The sequence below is a fragment of the Falco cherrug genome, chromosome 19 (assembly GCF_023634085.1).
Source record: "Falco cherrug isolate bFalChe1 chromosome 19, bFalChe1.pri, whole genome shotgun sequence".
NCBI classification, from domain to species: domain Eukaryota; kingdom Metazoa; phylum Chordata; class Aves; order Falconiformes; family Falconidae; genus Falco; species Falco cherrug.
In genome coordinates this window covers 6,117,937-6,129,724 of record NC_073715.1, presented here as the reverse complement: position 1 = coordinate 6,129,724, position 11,788 = coordinate 6,117,937, and the positions used below count along the sequence as shown (strand labels likewise).

General features: G+C 63.6%; 2 protein-coding genes across 4 annotated transcripts; one reads left to right on the top strand and one right to left on the bottom strand.

Annotated features, from left to right (window-relative positions):
* Nucleotides 1-19: 19 nt before the first annotated feature.
* Nucleotides 20-7,793, top strand: PFKM (phosphofructokinase, muscle). Of its 3 annotated transcripts, XM_055697234.1 has the most exons (23): nucleotides 20-693; nucleotides 1,326-1,424; nucleotides 2,076-2,149; nucleotides 2,248-2,325; nucleotides 2,541-2,730; nucleotides 2,948-3,113; nucleotides 3,210-3,254; nucleotides 3,343-3,451; nucleotides 3,527-3,622; nucleotides 3,718-3,810; nucleotides 3,890-4,015; nucleotides 4,461-4,525; nucleotides 4,625-4,688; nucleotides 4,766-4,912; nucleotides 5,178-5,248; nucleotides 5,342-5,429; nucleotides 5,507-5,659; nucleotides 5,765-5,929; nucleotides 6,051-6,112; nucleotides 6,207-6,318; nucleotides 6,429-6,528; nucleotides 6,748-6,853; nucleotides 6,996-7,789. In XM_055697234.1, the coding sequence occupies exons 1-23, from the start codon at nucleotides 567-569 to the stop codon at nucleotides 7,141-7,143; spliced, it is 2,484 nt and encodes an 827-aa protein (XP_055553209.1). In that variant the 5' UTR covers nucleotides 20-566; the 3' UTR covers nucleotides 7,144-7,789. The 3 variants fall into 3 exon arrangements, with proteins under 3 accessions (XP_055553209.1, XP_055553208.1, XP_055553210.1); XM_055697233.1 differs by having other exon boundaries at nucleotides 5,507-5,929; nucleotides 6,996-7,793; XM_055697235.1 differs by having other exon boundaries at nucleotides 576-1,119; nucleotides 5,507-5,929; nucleotides 6,996-7,793.
* Nucleotides 7,794-8,905: 1,112 nt separating this feature from the next.
* On the bottom strand, nucleotides 8,906-11,647 carry ASB8 (ankyrin repeat and SOCS box containing 8). Its single transcript, XM_055697194.1, has 3 exons — nucleotides 11,396-11,647; nucleotides 10,332-10,436; nucleotides 8,906-9,867 (listed from the first exon to the last, which is right to left on the bottom strand). Exons 1-3 carry the CDS (start codon nucleotides 11,510-11,512, stop codon nucleotides 9,235-9,237), a joined length of 855 nt encoding a protein of 284 aa, XP_055553169.1. The 5' UTR covers nucleotides 11,513-11,647; the 3' UTR covers nucleotides 8,906-9,234.
* Between the last annotated feature and the right edge of the window lie 141 nt (nucleotides 11,648-11,788).

The window sequence follows — 11,788 nt, the reverse complement described above, 5'->3', positions numbered from 1 at the left end:
GGGCCGCGTCAGGCGGAAACAGCGCATGCGCCGTGGGTGAGCGGGGGGAAGCGCGCCCCCTCGCGGCGCGGCGGGCACAGGCCCCGCAGCGTGGCGGGGCTGCGGGTGTGTCACCTTGCGGGGAATGTGTGTGTCAGCCCTGGCGGGGGGGTCACCCTGTGTGGTGTTCCCCGACGGGGCAGCTGATCCCTACAGCCGATCCCGGTACTGATGCTCTGTGCAAGCCTGATCCTGGTACAGCCGATCCAGTTACAGCTTGGGACAAGTGTGGGTGCTCCTGCTACAGCCGATCCCGTTACAGCTGATCCTGTGGGCACTCCCAGGGCAGCCAACCGACCCCATTACAGCCGATCCCTACAGCCGATCCTGTTACAGCCGATCCCTACAGCTGATCCCGTTACTGCCCGTCCCCATGGGTGCTCCTGCTACAGCCAATCTCATTACAGCTGACCCGTTCCAGCCGATCCCTACAGCCGATCCCATTCCAGCCGATCCCTACAGCCGATCCCTACAGCCGATCCCGTTCCAGCCGATCCCTACAGCCGATCCCGTTCCAGCCACGGGCAATGGTGGCCATCCCCGAGCTCTCCCCCGAGGCCTCCCGGCTCCTCGTCTCGGCCACGCTCTCCCTCGCCGCCGTCCTCCTCCTCCTCACCTTCCTCCCCACCGCCCCGAGGGGGGGGCGCCCACCAGGTCAGTGCCCACTTGGACCAGCACGGAGGGCAGACTGGTACCAGTAGCGCGTACAGACTGGTACCAGCATGTGAGCCAAGCCATGCCAGCAAGGAGGGTAGACTGGAAGCAGTAAAGATGACACACAGGCATCAGCAGCAAATACAGACTGGCACCAGTAAGGAGAGCAGACTGGCACCAGTAAGGAAGACAGACCAGTAACCCCACAGAACAGAGACTGTTACCAACAGGGAATAAAGAGTGGCACCAGTCAGAACGGATTGGTACCAGTAAGGAGGACAGACTGGTACCCACAGGGAACATAGACTGGAACCAGTAAGGATCGACTGGCCCAGTAAGGAGGGCAGACTGGCACCAGCAGGGCAGACAGACCAGTGACTGCAGAGAACACAGACTGGTACCAGCAGGGAGCACAGACTGGCCCCAGTAAGCAGGGCAGGGCCGTGCCCCCCACGCCGGGAAGGGGACACCCCCCGGTGCCAGCGGGGCTGCCCCTCCCTCCGGGGGCCCCATTTAGGTGCTGGCGGGGGGGCAGGCACCAGTCGGCAGGTGCCAGCGGGACCGGGGGCACCTCACCGCCCTCCACCCCCATATTTTTTTTTTTTTTTTGCCCAATTTTCCTCTTTTTCCAGCCAAGAAGATGGCACAGGCGCCGCCGGGACACAGGCACAGCGAGAGCCTGGGCTTGGGCAAAGCCATCGCCGTCCTCACCTCCGGGGGGGACGCCCAGGGTAAGAGGCACCGCGGGTAGGGGGCACCCCGGGACCCCCAAAGCCACCGGCGGCGGGAGGGTAGAGCCCCATTTCGGGGAGAAACCAGGTGAAAATGGGATTTTAGCAGCCAGCTCCTGCAGCTGGTTGAGCTGCTCCAGTGGGTTGTGGATTTGGGGGTGACCTTGGGGGGTGTGAGGAAGCCGGGGGGCAGAGCTCAGGGGAGTTCTGGGGTGCAGGGGGGTGGTGCGTGCCCCCTGCCGAAATTTGAGGGGGGTCGAAGGGATGGCGGCAGCACTTGGGCACGAAGCCAACGCTGGAGAAGCATCGGGGTTGCCCAAAACGGCGGGGATTCAACCCAAAGCTTGTCCTCCGCCAGCTGGGCCCCAGGGGAGGGGGGGTACCCCAGTTTACGGGGGGGGGGGTGGCGACTCTTCCAGCCCGTGGGGGTCTCCGCTTGGCTCCCCCCACCCCCATGCTTGTCACCCGGTGTCATGCAGCACCGCTGCTAAATGTCAGTGGAGCAAAAATAACCCAGGCAGCTGTGGGCCAGACCCGGGGCGGGGGAGGGGGCCTGGGGGGGGGAGGAGCCGCACACGGCTGGGGGAGGTGATGGCTTGGGGGGGGTCCCTGGGGGGGGGTCCCCAGGGTGACACTCTCCTCCTCCCCCAGGCATGAATGCAGCCGTCCGCGCCGTGGTGCGGGTCGGCATCTACACTGGCGCCAAGGTCTACTTCGTGCATGAGGTCGGTGCCGCCCCCTCCCCCCCATTTTCCCAGCCCCTACACACACCTTGGAGGGGGGTCGTTTCAACACCAGGTTATGCCCCCCCTCCCCCTCCCAGGGCTACCAGGGGCTGGTGGACGGTGGGGACAACATCAAGGAGGCCACATGGGAGAGTGTCTCCATGATGCTGCAGCTGGTGAGTGGCAGCTGAGCCCAGCCAGCTCGGTGCACCGATGGCGGGGGGCACGGCGGGGTGGGGGTGGGGGGGCAGACACGGTGTAACCCTATGCCGTGGCGCCAGGGTCAAACCTGAAAATAACCCGAAACCAGAGCTGGGATGGAGGGGGAAGGGATGGCCAGACAGACACTGGGGTGCTGAGGGGGCCCAGCACCCACGCGGGGGTCCCGCAGGGGGGCACGGTCATCGGCAGCGCCCGCTGCCAGGATTTCCGGACGCGCGAGGGACGCCTGAAAGCTGCCCGGAACCTGGTGAAACGCGGCATCACCAACCTCTGCGTTATCGGCGGCGACGGCAGCCTCACCGGTGCCGACACCTTCCGCGCCGAGTGGAGCAGCCTCTTGGCCGAGCTGGTCAAAGTGGGTACGTGCGCCTGCCCCCCCCGCGGGACCCCCAGCACTCCTGCAGGGCGAAACAAAAAAGGGTGTTTTGTACGAAAATCGAAAAGCCGGGGGGGTCGCACACACAAAAAGGTGGGGTTTTCCCCCACACCGAAGGTTTGTGCCCATGTCTGGCCCCACGGGGATATCCTGGGGGGGGGGGCCACAGAGGGAAAAGGGGGTGTCCCACCCTGCGGCAGGGGGGATCACGGCAGAGGAGGCGAAGAAGTCGAGCTACCTGAACATCGTGGGCATGGTGGGCTCCATCGACAACGACTTCTGCGGCACCGACATGACCATCGGCACCGACTCGGCGCTGCACCGCATCATCGAGATTGTGGATGCCATCACCACCACGGCCCAGAGGTGACGGCGGGACCCCCGTGGCCCCCATGCCGGGGGTGACCCAGGTGTCCAGGCCCCGCTCAGGCTTGCCGTGGGGTGAAACTCTGTCTCCCGCAGCCACCAACGGACCTTCGTGCTGGAAGTGATGGGTCGCCACTGCGGGTACGTCCCTGTGCCACCACCCAGGTCCAGCTCCCGGTAAAGAAAATGGGGAAAAATCCCCAATCGGCCTCTTTTTCACCCACTCCAGCTACCTGGCGCTCATCACTGCCCTGGCCTGCGGCGCCGACTGGGTCTTCATCCCTGAGTCCCCCCCTGAGGATGACTGGGAAGACCACTTGTGCCGGAGGCTGACGGAGGTAGGACAGGCTCCAGTGGGCGCCTTGTCCCTGTCACCGTCCCCATCATCATCCCCGGCTCCCCCCCCCCCCCAGACACGCGTGGGCGGCTCCAGGCTGAACATCATCATCGTGGCCGAGGGCGCCATCGACAAGCACGGCAAGGCCATCACCTCTGACGACATCAAAACCGTGAGCGGGGAGGCGGGGGGGAGGCCCCTTCTTTTTTTCCAGCCCTTTCCCGGTCCCACTACGGGGCCGGATCCAGGCGCATCCCTGTCTTGCAGCTGGTGGTGAAGCGTTTGGGGTATGACACCCGCGTCACCATCCTGGGCCACGTCCAGCGCGGCGGGACCCCCTCCGCCTTCGACCGCATCCTGGTAGGCAGAGCTCCCTCCCAGCCTGGCCCGGGGGGAGAGGGGTGCCGGGGGGGTGACGTCCCCATCCCCGTCCCCACAGGGCAGCCGGATGGGCGTTGAAGCCGTCATGGCTCTGCTGGAGGGGACCCCCGACACCCCTGCCTGCGTCGTCAGCCTCTCGGGCAACCAAGCTGTGCGCCTGCCCCTCATGGAGTGTGTCCAGGTGGTGAGTAGGGGGGGGGGACCCCCAGGAGCATCCCCAGGCACCCCTGTTGGGTGCAATGCAAAGCTGCGCGGCACAACACAAACATATCCAGTGGAAAGCAAACCCAGCCAGAGCAGCGCCAGCCCGTCTGGTGCGAAGCGAAGCCACACGGCGCTATGCAGGCCCGGCTGGAGCAGTAAAACACACCAGCGCAGCGTGAACACATCCAGTGCGGTGCAGACCCACGTGGTGCTGTGCAAACTGGGCTGCTGCAGCTGCAAACTGGGCGGGTGTAGCACCAATCCATCCAGCGCGATGCAAAGCCACCCGGCGCAGTGCAAAGCCCGGTGATGCGGTGCAAAGCCCGGTGATGCGGTGCAAAGCCCGGTGATGCGGTGCAAAGCTGCGCAGCGTGGTGCAAACCCGTCCGTCGCGGTGCAAACCCGTCCCCCTTTGCAACCCGCAGACCAAAGACGTGACGACAGCGATGAACGAGGGGCGCTTCGAAGATGCCCTGAAGCTGCGAGGCCGGTGAGCATCCACACCCCATCCCTGGTGGGGACCGCGGCGCCGGCCACCCCCAGGGGTCCCACGTTCACCTTCCCCACCCCACCCCCCACCCCTTCACAGGAGTTTCCAGAACAACTGGAACGTGTACAAGCTACTGGCACACATCCGCCCCCCCTCCACCAAGGTATGACAGCGGGGAGGGGGCGATGGGGACCCCCTGAACCCCACAACCCCCTGACGGCGGCTCCTTTGCCCCCCCAGAGCGGCTACACGCTGGCTGTGCTCAACGTGGGCGCCCCGGCCGCCGGCATGAACGCGGCCGTCCGGTCAACCGTGCGGATCGGCCTCATCCACGGGCACCGCATGCTGGCGGTGCACGACGGCTTCGAAGGGCTCGCCTATGGGAAGGTGCCAATCCCCAGGGAAAAGGGGGTGCACGCTGGGGGGGGAGGGGGGTACAGCCCCCAAAAGCAGCAATAGGGAAGCAGGATCCCCCAGGATGGGGCTGCTCCATCCCCTTCCTAACTCCAGCCATGCCACGGTTCATCCCGCTGTTGTCCCCAGCTGGGGGGCACCAGGTGACCCCAGTATCACCCTGTTACGGTCACGGCAAGGCCGGTGCACCCCAAAGTCTTTCCCCCGTCCCCCTTCTAACTTGCTGCTTTTCCCCCAGGTGGAAGAGTTCACCTGGGAGAGGGTCGGCAGCTGGACGGGACTGGGAGGATCCAAACTGGGGACAAAGAGGTAACGCTCCTTCCCAGGGAATTCTGCGGCGGGGTCCCCAGCTCGAGCCCCCCACGCCAGGCGGGCTCAGCCAGGGAGGTTTCACCCTGCCAGGACCTTGCCCAAGAAATACTTTGAGGAAATCAGCACCAACATCAGCAACTTCGGCATCCACGGGCTGATCATCATCGGCGGCTTCGAGGTGAGCGGGGAGGCGGCGGCAGGGTGCCAGCACGGCACGCACGGCACGGTGCCGCGCTGACGCCCCGCGCCCCGCAGGCTTTCACCGGCAGCCTGGAGCTGATGGAGGGGAGGGCCAAGTACGAGGAGCTCTGCATCCCGCTCTGCGTCATCCCTGCCACTGTCTCCAACAACGTCCCCGGCTCCGATTTCAGCATCGGCGCCGACACCGCGCTCAACACCATCACCACGGTGCGGCCCCGCACCCCCAGCCCCCTCCCCATTTCAAACAGCCACACCCACTACCCTAATTCCCTCCCGCCCCCCCCCCCCCCCCCAATTTTTCCACCTCCGCAGACCTGTGACCGCATCAAGCAGTCGGCGGCCGGGACCAAGCGCCGTGTCTTCATCATTGAGACCATGGGCGGCTTCTGCGGCTACTTGGCCACCATGGCAGGGCTGGCAGGCGGTGCCGACGCTGCCTACATCTATGAGGAGCACTTCAACATCCACGACTTGCAGGTTGGGGACCCCCCCCACCCCCTGCGCCCCCCACCCGGCATCACTGCAGCCCCAGGGCAGCAGGAGCAGTATTTATTCCTGCTGCCAAGCCCCCCCAGTGCCCGTTCTGCGCTCCACCTAGGTCAACGTGGAGCATTTAACTGAGAAGATGAAGACAACGGTGAAGAGGGGGCTGGTGCTGAGGTACGTCCCCAGGGTGGGACAGGATGGGAGGGGCAGCTGAGAGCTGCTGCGCTCCTGCCACCCCCCAGGAGCCCATCTCCCTCCCCTGGCACAGGAACGAGCGGTGCAATGAGAACTACACCACCGACTTCATCTACAACCTCTACTCGGAGGAGGGGAAGGGCATCTTCGACTGCCGGAAAAATGTGCTGGGGCACATGCAGCAGGTCCGGACCCCCCCAGGGAAAAGAAACGTGGCCCCCAGGGAAGGGGCTGCAGGTTGGGAAACCCTCGCCCAGGGCTTCCCCCTGTTCACCCAGTGACTCTTTCGGTGCAGGGCGGCACCCCGACCCCCTTCGACAGGAACTTTGGCACCAAAATGGGTGCCAAGGCAGTGGCCTGGATCACCGGGAAGATCAAGGAGTGCTCCCGGCATGGTGGGTGCCACCCCGCTTTGGGGGAGCTTCTCTCCCTTACTTCCAAAGGCCCCTACTCTTCCCCGCAGCCGCAGGGGACTGCTGAAAGCAAAGCCCCAGCACACGCGTGCTCCGATTTGATACCTCAATGCAAAGGGCTCCCCTGCAGATTTTGGGGGGGGTGCTCTCCCCTCCTGGAGGGCCCAAAATGCTGAGCCCACTCCCCGCCACCCCTCGCAGGTCGGATCTTCGCCAACACGGCTGACTCTGCTTGTCTGCTGGGCATGCGCAAGCGCAGCCTCGTCTTCCAGCCCATCACCGAGCTCAAGGAGCAGACGGACTTCGAGTAGGTCCCTCCTCTGCTCCCCTCCCACCCCTGAGACCGTGCCCCAGCCCCGGGGAGAACAAACACACGCCAGGAACACCTCCCCGGGGGGCACAGCACTGTTTCCATCCGGGGTCATCACACTGCCCTCTCTCTCATCCAGGCACCGCATCCCCAAGGAGCAGTGGTGGCTGAAGCTTCGCCCCATCCTAAAAATCCTGGCCAAGTACAACATCGAGCTGGACACCTCAGAGAAAGCCCACCTGGAGCACATCACGCGCAAGAGGATCTCACTTGAATCCAACATCTAAGAGGCAGCTTCCCCTGCCCCGGAGCGTGTCCCTGTGTCGCTCTGGGAACCTCCAAAACAAGTGTCTCCCGTTGTAGTTCGCACCCGCCAGGAAGCCAGGCAGCACCTCCGTGCCCCGAGGGCACCCGCTGCCTTGGCAAAAGAGCAGTTTTCCCGAAGCAGAGCGCCTCCTCGGGGTAAATTTTGGGTTGGTTTAGGTATTTTACAGGCTTTTTAAAACAAAAAAGCGGTTTCCCAAGTGTTGCGGGGGGATGTTGCAATGAGCTGAGAGCAAGCGGCCCGGGTACGGTCCCTAGGGCACCACTTCAGTCTCAAAAATTCAGAATTAAGATGCTTCAATAAACTCATCACTCATGGTGGCAAACACAAATTGTGCTCCCACCCTCTGGTGCTCACCCCCTGGGGAAGATGAATGCGGCTCTCACAGCCCCGCATGCACCCCTGGTCCCCAGCAGCTTCACTTCCCAGCACAACAGCGAGGAATAAAATATGTATCGTCTGATTTTTCTCCCCCATAAAGCAATTACCAACGTTTACCTGCCTGACTTCACCTTCAAGAGCACAGGGCAGCTCTCCCGGAGAATCCCTGGGTGAGAAACATGCACTCAGAGGATGACGCAGCTCAGTGCATCGTCCAGGTCCCCAAAAACCCCCAGCCAAGGGTGCGGCACGGGTGTGAAGGAGGGGCTGGGGGCAGTGGCAGGGACTGGGGGGGCCGGGTGGAGGCACAACCCACGCAGAACTCCTCAGTGCGAGGGTTTAACAAGGCCCTCGCCATGGTGGTCATGGATGGCGCGACGCTACGGTTCTCAGAGACGCGACAGGGACGGGAAGAAACCAGCCCAGCAGCACCCCAAACCCCACCTCGATGCACCCTCCCTGTTCAGAAAGGACCCCAAGAGCGGGGCCAACCCCCCGCGCTCCCTCGCTGACCCCTGCTGCGGGCATGTGACACACCTCCCAGTGCACAGCAAGCTGCTTTATCTCCCTGAACACGTCGGTGCGTGCGGGGACACCGCTTCTGCCGGGAGCGAGCCGTGCCGAACAGCGCGGGCGCTGCCCACAGGGGTCCTGCCCGGTGCCCCGCTGCCAGCGCAGCGTCCTGCCTCCTCCTAAAATCTCTGTACACACATATACGTAAAACCAACAACAAAACGGCGAGCGGACGGTGCAAAACCAAAACTAAGGAAGAGCTCAGGTGAATTGTCACATGACAGATGGGAGAGAAACCCTCTGCTCGGGGGCATGGAGCATCCCACGCTCCGAGCGGAGCGGCTGGGAAGCATCTCCTCTGCTCACACTAATTAAGAGCCCTGCAAAGCATTGGCTTTCAAGGTGCTCCCACCCTCTCCCCCTCTACAGCGCCAATGCACCTTAAAAATTCTAGTTAAGAGAAAAATACACCTCCAGGTGTTGCAGGGATGCCTTGGGTCTGTCAGAAACGTGGTAGGAACACCAGCGCTGCCCTGCCTGCGGGGTGCTGCGCCGGGGTGGCCGTGGCTGTGTGCAGGCGCTGGAGCTGAGTGAAGGTGCCAGCCCGCACCGCTACACAACGTACAGGCTCGCTGCCTGTGCTTATGGTGGGCTTTTCCATCAGACCTCCAACTGACACATCCCATGGGACTTTTCCAGGTCCCACAGCACCTTCTCTTGGTTTCTCCAGTCCTTCAGAGAGGCGGCTTTCCCCATTCTCCCCACACCTAGAAAGCCTTCCTGTTCCCAGGGTCTGCCCCAGTGCCAAAAAAAAAGGGATAAAAGCCAGGTCAATCCAACAGCTGGGATATAATTTGTCATTAGAGGGAACTGTTCATCTCAAGGCCAAAACTGAGGGGAAAGCACATGGGAGGAGCCGCTGAGCCGGCGTCATGGGCAGAGACAACATGGAGCCACCTGTGAGCAGCACCAGTGGATCCCTGCTGCCCCACGCCAGCTCAGGCAGGAGAGCAGAGCAGGATGAAAACCACGCTGGTGACTGGGGAGGGGAATCCAGCACCCACAAGTCCCAAATCAAGCGGTCAACCTCGTCTCCGGAGCTGCCACGAGGAAGCGGTGACAAAGGGAGCCACACACTGGCATGGAAGAGCCCCGGCGCTTAGCTAAGGAGCAGCACATACTCCTTCAGGCAGGTGGGCAAGGGCAGCTGCTTCACCGCCTCCGGCAGGAACCGCACGCCCAGGCTGCGGCGCACGGCATAACGCGACAGCGTCTGTAGGGTACCAGGGGCCGAGCAGAGCAGGGTGAGCTTTTCACAGAGCTGCTGATCCCGGGTCACCTCCCAGGGCATGCTGCCGTTTTTTCTCAGCTCAAAATGTCCAATAGCTCGATGGAGAAGGTCGAAGCAGGAATCCTCACGCTCCGTACCCAATCCCCGAACCAGCAACGCCACCAACCGCGAGATGGGAGTTTGGCCTTTCAAATTAACCACCCGGACCTCCGCCCCGAAGTCGAGCAGGATGCTGACGCTCTCCAGGTTACCCTTCATGGCTGCCCAGCTGAGCGGCGTGTCGTTGTTGTAATCGCGGGCGTTCACCAAGGCACCGTTCTCCAGCAGCGACCGCACGCACTCGGCGTTGTTCTTAAAGGCGGCCCAGTGGAGCGGGGTGTCCTTGTTGCCATCCAGCGCGTTGGGGTTGGCCCCGTACTCCAGGAGGATTTCCACGCAGGTTTCATCCTTCTCGGCTGCGTAGTGAAGGGCCGTTCGGTTGTAGCCATCCAGGGCGTTGACCTGCAGAAGGGAGGAGAAAGGATTCAGGGGTCACCGAGATACCCCACTCCTGCCAGCATCAGGGGACGCTCCACCGGCGCTGCACGGAGTTGCCCCCATATCCCAACTGTAGCAGACAGAAAAACAAGGCAGGGAGTGGGGGGTACAATCTGCCAGCGGCCGGAGGGAAGTGCCAAAAATCAGGCAATAGAGAGGTTTCAATTCTTCCTTCAGGCTTCTGCCACAAAACTACCCCCCTCCCTGTGGGAGCGGGCAGCCCTGAGATCTCAGGCACCAACATTTCACTCCCCACTGCGACAATAAATCTTCAAGCCTTCACCTGGACCCATTTCACCCACCAAGGGGCCACAAAAACCGGCATTGCTTAACACTGTTGGCAGCCACTGCTGCCTCCCAACTTCCCAGCCCCTAATCAAAGGGATCTTTGCATTTTTAACATGTTTTTGTTCTTCAAAAGCCTTTACCTCTGCTCCCTTCTGCAGCAGCAGCTCGACACAGTCGGCATCAGCCACCATACAGGCGCAGTGCAGCGGTTTCAGGGTGCCATGCATGCAGTTCACGTCCGCGCCCTGCGAGAGCACAGGAAACCGCAGCCGGCATTAGCAAACCCACCCATTCCTGGCCCTTTTCCACCCCCATGCCAGCAGCTGATGCGCCTTGATTTGCATCGTTAGAAAAGGTTTATTAATAGATATCCAGCGTAATACGCCCACACAAGCCGCGGGGTTTGTTTTCAGGCTGGGTGCTGCGGGTGCACAGCTCTCCCTGCCAGGCAGAAGCACTTCACAGCCTGCGCTCCCGCTCCCAGCCTTGATTTTTCATTAATTCATTGTCACTAAACGATGCCTGAAGAAACCCGGGTGCTGCAGGGTCTGGTATCGCCCACGCAGCTGATCGCTGCCCGTGTGCCAGTTCCCTACTCCGGTGGGATCACAAGGAATGGCTGGTGTGAGGCCAACAGCAGGCACAGCGCGGTGGGGTTCGACAGGCCAGCGGGGCGCTCTGCCCCCTGTAAATGAACCAGCAGCCGTTCAGTAGCCACCGGCCAAGCTCCGGCAGGACTCGGCCAGGCTCCGGCAGGATCCGAGCCACTCTGGGAGCAGCCCCTGGTGGGACGCAGCCCCGGGCTGAACCCGGAGCCTGGTCGGCTTTGCAAGGGCGTCCCCAAGCAGCTTTAAGATGCTCTGCGGAGCCCTCGCCGCCTGAAATAGCTCATCAGCTGCCCGGATCAGCCAGGCTTAGCCGGGGCTCTCTGCTGCCCGTAGTGGTGAGACGGGCTGAGGCGAAGCCCCCAGACCCACGCCCCGCGGGGCGCAGGGCGGCTCCAGCCGCAGGAATTTTCCCCCGACGGGCGCTGCCCGCAGCCTGGCCCCATCTCCAGCCCCGAACAGGGGGCAGACCCCCTCCCGGGGCACCCGCCGGGCTCACGGATGGGGTGTCCTGGCCTGGCCCCCTCCCCTCAGCCCCTCCGTGCCCTCCCCCAGCGCTTCGCCGCGGCCCGGGCGGGCAGGCCCCGGGGGCGACTCACCCTGCCGATGAGATCTTCCACGTTGTCCCGCGGGAAGGAGCGGATGGCGGCGATGGTGCGGATGAGCCGCTCCGACAGCGAGTACTTGCTCTGGATGCTCTGCATGATGTACCACATAGTGCGGGCCGGCCGGCCGCCGCCTCCGCATGCCCGGGCGGCCCCCGAGCACCCGGCGCCAGGCCCCGCCGGGCCCCCGCGCTGCGGCGGGCAGGGGCGGGGAGAGCTGCCGGGCCGCACCGAGGGCCGCACCGAGCGCCGCGGGGGGGTCGCGGGGGGGTCCCGGGGGGGTCCCGGGGATCCGCGCGGTCCCAGCGCGGCCGCTCCGAGGCCTGGAGGGAGGCGGAAGCCGCCGCCACCCGGAAGTGACGACTACGCAGCGGCGCATGCGCCAGG

What these genes read in the sequence shown, in the direction of transcription:
- PFKM (XM_055697233.1), top strand. Translation starts at nt 567, where the DNA reads ATGGTGGCCATCCCCGAGCTCTCCCCCGAGGCCTCCCGGCTCCTCGTC. An exon ending in TCCGCCCCCCCTCCACCAAG is followed by an intron (nt 4,689 to 4,765) that starts GTATGACAGCGG and finishes TTGCCCCCCCAG; the next exon opens with AGCGGCTACACGCTGGCTGT. An exon ending in TCCAAACTGGGGACAAAGAG is followed by an intron (nt 5,249 to 5,341) that starts GTAACGCTCCTT and finishes TCACCCTGCCAG; the next exon opens with GACCTTGCCCAAGAAATACT.
- ASB8 (XM_055697194.1), bottom strand. Translation starts at nt 11,512, where the DNA reads ATGTGGTACATCATGCAGAGCATCCAGAGCAAGTACTCGCTGTCGGAG. An exon ending in TGGAAGATCTCATCGGCAGG is followed by an intron (nt 10,437 to 11,395) that starts GTGAGTCGCCCC and finishes GTGCTCTCGCAG; the next exon opens with GGCGCGGACGTGAACTGCAT. An exon ending in TGCTGCAGAAGGGAGCAGAG is followed by an intron (nt 9,868 to 10,331) that starts GTAAAGGCTTTT and finishes TCCCTTCTGCAG; the next exon opens with GTCAACGCCCTGGATGGCTA.